At 37.3% G+C, this 6,643-nt stretch overlaps 1 protein-coding gene across 6 annotated transcripts in view; it reads right to left on the bottom strand.

The window, feature by feature from the left end:
* ANO3 (anoctamin 3) overlaps positions 1-6,643 on the bottom strand; it is a 372,280-nt gene that overhangs the window by 68,745 nt on the left and 296,892 nt on the right. For all 6 annotated transcript variants that reach the window (XM_025459798.3, XM_025459799.3, XM_025459797.3 and 3 more), the window contains one exon: positions 2,328-2,424. In XM_025459798.3, the coding sequence (XP_025315583.3) occupies positions 2,328-2,424 (97 nt within the window). The remainder of the gene's footprint in view (positions 1-2,327; positions 2,425-6,643) is intronic.

The raw sequence follows: 6,643 nt of genomic DNA, 5'->3' as shown, positions 1-6,643 counted from the left end.
GCGCCTTTAGAAAAGGCCCAAATAAAAAGCCATGCTTACCAATAATTGCAGTGCATGTATACGATCTGTCATAGGTTAAGCAACATTTCCCTTAAAAAGCTCTTCATTTTTATTCTTCTAAGTTTGCTCACGATCTTTCAGGCATTTTTTTTTTTTTTACTCAATAAATTAAACATTGACTTTTTTAGAAACACATCCACGAGACACAGTGAGGCATACATGTAATACTCACGTAATGTGAGATTACGTATATCTAATGGGAGATACAGCTAAAATAGTAGTTATGGAAAACTTCAGAGCTTGCCCTAAGGAGGAGTATAAAAGTACAAAATCATTATTTTAGAGCCACTAAGAAATAACAAGTGGGATGTGCTATGATTTGGGAGGCCATGGACCTAAGAAGAACAATTTTAAGCCTGTGGTTATAGCTGGAGGTGTTAAGAGTTTCATTTAAGGTGCTGATATACAAGCTGTTGAATAAAAATAACAGGAGGGAGAAGGAAGAGTCAGTCCAGCACGGCATGGATGGCTCAAGCTTAGGCTATGGGTATCCGGCAGGATAATAAAGGGGGAAGAGGCCTTCTGCCTAATAGGAAAGGGACTCTTGCCCAATAAATGAAAGCCCCAGATGAAATCTCAAGGAAATTCCCAAAGCAACATAATAGGCTTTTCCAAAAGCAAGAGGAAGCTTGTCCTAGCTACAAGTGCATATTTGCAATGAATTATTTTATGAGAAAAAATAGCTTGCTTTTATGCATAGGGGGACCTATGAACAAGCATTTTTTCAACATTGCTGATGTGAGTAGGAAAAATATATAAAGACAGAAGCAAACTGCGCCTCAAACAAAACTATGTTTAAGCACACATTCTCCATTATGTTTGACATCTGATTTCTCTTGGAGAGTCGAGTGTGGCTAGAAATCAGTAAATGTGGGTATGAATCCGGCTTACAAATCTTAAAAGTGAGACCCAAAAGGACTGAATGATTTCCAAGTAACTAAACTGCAATATGTCTACATATCTATTAGCATAGTTAGAATTAAAAAAGACTGGCCATCCTGAGGATTAGTGACCCTATGGAAAACTGGAACTCTCATATGCTGCGTACGGGAATGTTACATGGAAGAAATGCCTTGGAAAACATTTTGGCAGTTCTTAGAAAGTTAAACATCCACCTCTCATATAATCTAGTCATTTTACTCTTAGGGGTTTATCCAAGAGAACTAACAGTGCCTGTGTATAGGGAGATCTATAGGTGAATGTTCAGAGCAGCTTTATGTAAAATGGTAACTCAAAACAACCCACAGGCCCGTTAGTGGCAGAATGAATAGGCAAATTCTGGTAGAGCCGTGTCATGAATACTATTCAGCAATAAAGAGAAATGATCTACTGATAAGTGTTACAACATAGATGCATCTCAAAATAATTACGCTCTGCAAAAGAAGCCAGGAAACACACACACACACACACACACACACACACACACACACACATTGTATGATTCCATTTACATAAAAGTCTAGAAAATACACACTTATCTATAAAAAAAGAAAATAGTTGGTTGCCTAGGCACAGTAGTGGAATTGGGAAGGGGTGGGAGCCCAAGATCACAAGAGGCCGTGAGAACACTTTTGGAAGTGATTCCATGTTCATTATCTTGACTGTAGTGATGGTTTCACAGGTGCATTTATAATGTCAAAATGTATCGATTTATACACTTTAAATGTGTGCATATTATTACACATTAATTATACTTCAATAAAACAGGTAGACAATAATCATTGTAAATTCAGTTTCTCAAATTTGTATGCACACTGGAATCACTTGAGATGTTATAAAACACACTAATGTCTAGGTTCCAAACCCAAAGGTACTGACTTAATCAGTTGCTCTGGTGTGTGGCTTGGGCTTCAGAAGTTTAAAAAAACCCTTCAGGTGATTCTAATAGGCAGCAACTCGAGAATTTTAGTATTTTTCTTCCTTTTCTCTGTAAAATTAAGAGTACTGTAATGAGTGTTCATGGAAGACACAAACTTAATTAGGAGTAGAAACCATCATATTCTCATAAAAAGAATCTAGAAGTCATTTCAAGTAGAAGTTTATGCCCATTAAAGACAGTAATCAGTTATAAAAACAATGGAAGACCAAAATATTCAAATAAAAATGTACTCATTTTGTAACTGCTGCAGAGTGATGGTCTATTCAGTTGTCAATGAATATTGATTGTCGAAACTCTTGAGAACACTTAACTTTGTTTGGAGGACTTCTTACTATCTGCTTCTGAGAATAAGTAGAGTTCAGGAAGGAGAATGCGAGGATCCACTCACCTTGGCATAGATACAGCTTTCGTTGAGTCTCTGCAGCGAGCAGTTCTTGTCACAGAGAGGGCACATGAAGACTTCGGTGGCCTTGCAAATTTCTTGGCTTGAGAAACCAAAGAAGAACGAGAAAGCATGAATCTCCAGGTTTAAGAAGGTGCTTAGCTCCTCTAGCTAATCCTGTGGGAAGTAGCAAGGCAGAGAGACGCAAAGAAGAAATGGAAACAGTGGGAGTGCTGCACAAGGACGGAGGAACTGTGTGGCTCTCACTGAAGTTTTTAGGATATTTGTGATACGGAGATGTCTGTTTGCTTGTTTTTAGAAGTCTCTGTCAGGATACGGTACAGAGAAGAGGCCACATTGTCTAGTTATGAGACACCTGCAGGGCTTGCAAAGACAGTTCCGTGTGATTTCATGGCACTCCGGATGATCTCGTTGAAGAACACCTGGAGAGCTTTCACCAAGCTCACAGCTTGGAAGTGGCTGAGCTGGAATCAAATCTGACTATTCTGATTTCTCAAGTCTGTTGATCTTTCTCCTGGATCTCACTGTCTCTGAATCACCGAAATCAACAGCATCCATAATTCTCACAACTTCGTAACTCCCACTAGAGTCAATAGGTGCATCATGTTCATTGGCAATTTGAGGGAGTTGATTTTTTTTTTTTTTTTTTTTGCGGTGTCTTGCCATACAGCCATGATGACACGACACAGTTTTCATTTACAGACTATGTATTATATTCTCTATTAGAATTTAATTTTCTAATGTTTGTCTCTTCAATTTTATCCCCACTACCTTTTAAAGATCTCAGCATACATTATAGATGACTTTGTGATGCCAGTAGGGCACCAATAACAGTTTCTCAAAAGCCTGCCAGCCTGAGAGTTCACTGCAACCTATTTTTAAAATGTTTTGTGCTTTTATCTGTCGTAAGTGGCCCTTTCCCACTTAGTGGCCTCTAAATAAATTGTTTCTAATTAAATCTGCTTTGGGAATGTTGAAAGTCATTTAAAGGCTTTTGAAAATATGTCTGGAAATGGAGCTGTTTAATAAATAATAAAAGTTTAATCAGCAGAGTTTACAGCACAATTTACTGTTTTCAAACATATATATTCAAATGAAGCAAAAAACAATGTATCTGTATTTCAAATATGACTCCAAAGTCGAAATAAATAGGAAGTGATGATACCATATAGTAATCCGGTGCTGTCAAGTGGGCAAAGGTGTTCATGTCCAGTAAGTCTGGTCTGTACCGCAGTCTCCTGCAGGGGTAATAATCTCTACAACTGAGAGGCAACTAACGTTTAACTTAAGTAACTTGCTCAAGGTCATATAGCTAACAGGAGGTACTTCAGGGAACTGAATTTAGGTTTTGGTGATTCTAGGTCCAGTTCCCCATCAAGTATAACATATCTGAGAGAGAAAGATTTATTTCATATAAAAAGCAACTTTCGAGTGGAAGAGGACACTTCTCACGATGAGTCCTGAGTAATGTACAGAACTACTGAGTCATTATACTGTATGCCTGACATTAATATTACACTGTATGTTAACTGTACTTGAATAAAAAAACCAAATCTGGCAAATAAAAAAACAAAAAATAAAAGGAACTTTCCTGTAAACCTAGGTTGTTAATGGTGATGATGGTGTGACAGGTCTGATAGATAATATAATTCTCCTACTCTCACATGCATCATCTTGATAGTCATCAGGATGTCTACATGAAGAAGGAAAGCAGGTAAAGCATACATATTAAAAGGCCATATTAAAAGACCTAAAGAGATTATACTTCCTCTTAGTAATGTCACTAATTTGTAGGAACAAGAATTAACATGGCCCTTGAAGGATATTTTGATGAAAATTTCATAATTCATGGTGTTTCAAGAATGACACAAATTGTCCTGCATCGAAATCTCATAATGAAAAGCATTAGAGTCAGTCTTTGCCACAGCATTTTTCCTACTTCCCTCACGGTCAAACTAAAGCACCGATCTATCAAAGCACCACGCTTAGAATCCCAAGTCATCAGACTGAGTCCTATTTTTAATTCCAGAATTATTCAACTTATTTTCTGTTTAAGTCATTCAAAGTTCAATTTGATATGTAACATAAAACATAAACAACTTTTGAAAATACATTTTTTAGCCCCAAATAAGAAAGTCAATACTACCACAAATTTCTTTGACTTCAGTTAACCACTAGAGGGAAGGAGAGCGTCCAACGTGAGTGTTTCTTCATTTCTTTTGCACAGCCTGATTAAGAAATGGCCCCTTCAATTGTGGCTTTCTTTCATATCTACTGTTAAGATACATATCAAGGGCTGATTTGAAGGAAATAATTACTGGTAACTTAAGATAATGGAAGAAGGGAGCTATTTGTACTTTTGGGGGTGGACATCTGGACCTGCTCCTGGGTCTTGTGTTTCCTGTGATCCTGTTAACGTGACAAAGCACAGAATAAGACGCTTGGGAAAATGTGAAAGTGGGTTTAAGGGAGGGCAGTATGAAAGCATGAGTAAAACATGATTTTAGAATCAGATATAATCAGGGAAAAAGTAGATCTAATCACAAGATATTACTCTATACCTGTTAGGATTGCTATTATGAAACTAAACAAAACAAAGATAACACGTGTCAGCAAAAATGTGGAGACCTTGGAACATCTGCACATTGTTGGTGGGACTGTAAAATGGTGCAGCCGCTATGCAAAAAAATATGGAGGTCCCTCAAAACTTAAAAATGGAACTACCATATAATCCAGCAATCCGGTTTCTGGGTCTAGATGGAAAAGAACTGAAACTAGGATCTAGAAGAGACATCTGCACTCCCATGTCTTTGCAGCATTATTCACAATAGCCAAGATATGAAAATAACCCTGATGCCTATCGAAAAATGAATAAAGAACATGTCATATAAATACACAATAGAATATTATTCAGCCTCAAAAAAGAAGGAAACCCTGCCATATACAACAAGATGAATGAACCTGGAGGATGTTATGCTAAGTAAAATAAGCTGGGCACCGGACAAATACTGTGTGATTTCACATATATTAAGTATTTAAAACAGTCAAACTCATAGAAACAGAACAGAATCCTGATTGCCAGAGGGTTGGAGAGTGGGAAACGGGGAGTCGCTATCCAATAGGTATAAAGTTCCAGTTATACAAGATGAATGAGCTCTAGACATCAGCTGTGTGACATTGTGCCTAAAGTTAATGATACTGGAGCGTGCACTTAAAAATTTATGAAGAGGGAAAATCTAACGTTGAGTGTTCTTACCACGAATAAAAAAAAGACAATAAAAGTTTAAAACTTAGCTGACCACTCACTATATACATTCCCCTGACCAAGTCTCCTACTCTCTGAGGATCAATGTCTTCATCTCTAGATGGAGATAATATCTAACAGAGATATTACATAAGGGATATTGTACAGGCTTGGAACATCACAGGCACTAGCTAAATAGACACCATTGCTAAGGATGTTGTCAGGAGAGGGTTCGAGAGGTCCTTATGACTCAACAGCGTTTGTAAAGCTGGTCTGATGCTGGGAACCATATAGAATTTTTCAGTGAGTTCTAATGGCAAAGGGGAAAGATCAGACCAGAAAGTTGGGGCTTCTGCTCTTTTGCCCTGGACCTGCAAAACCATTTTATCCGTCTGCTTGTTCATTTTCATATTCGTAGGATACGTACCCTGCCAGGCAAACATGTGACCATATTTGGTTGGGTAAGACCAATGAGCACATGTAAATACACATATGCACGTATACATACAATAAATAATCCACAACTTTATTGCTACCTAATTCTACAATGAACTACAGGGCAATTAAGAAATATGACCTTAATGTATGTGAACATAGTTGATGGAAACATAATAAACACAATCCAACCTTCAGCTTTTTAATATATCGTTACCTTGTAATATAAAAAGAGATCAATAAAATAATGCTAACACAAAGCGACACTAAATAAAAGCCTCGTGTCCTCCCCTGACCTGAGAGGATAACACCTACAACTTAACCATGACTTAACTACGTCTGACACCTTGAATAGAAAATTTCAGTCCCATGAAATTTTGAAAGTCAAGATATTCAGTGATGCTTATCTTGGTTTAGAATAGAAAGTCTGACAAGATGTTAATTATAGTGTGACAGAGTGGCAGTAATATAATACCATAAAGCACTGAAGAAAAGAGTTTGCTAATGCCTTTTAAAACACTCCTTGTACTAAAGGTACTTATATGCAAGGAGCCTAATTGGCTTTGTTGAATTATTGATTCATGGACTCATAGGAATTATTGATTCCTTAAATCAACTGGAA

This window comes from Canis lupus, chromosome 21, assembly GCF_003254725.2.
Source record: "Canis lupus dingo isolate Sandy chromosome 21, ASM325472v2, whole genome shotgun sequence".
NCBI lineage: Eukaryota > Metazoa > Chordata > Mammalia > Carnivora > Canidae > Canis > Canis lupus.
This window is presented reverse-complemented; position numbering and strand designations above follow the sequence as displayed.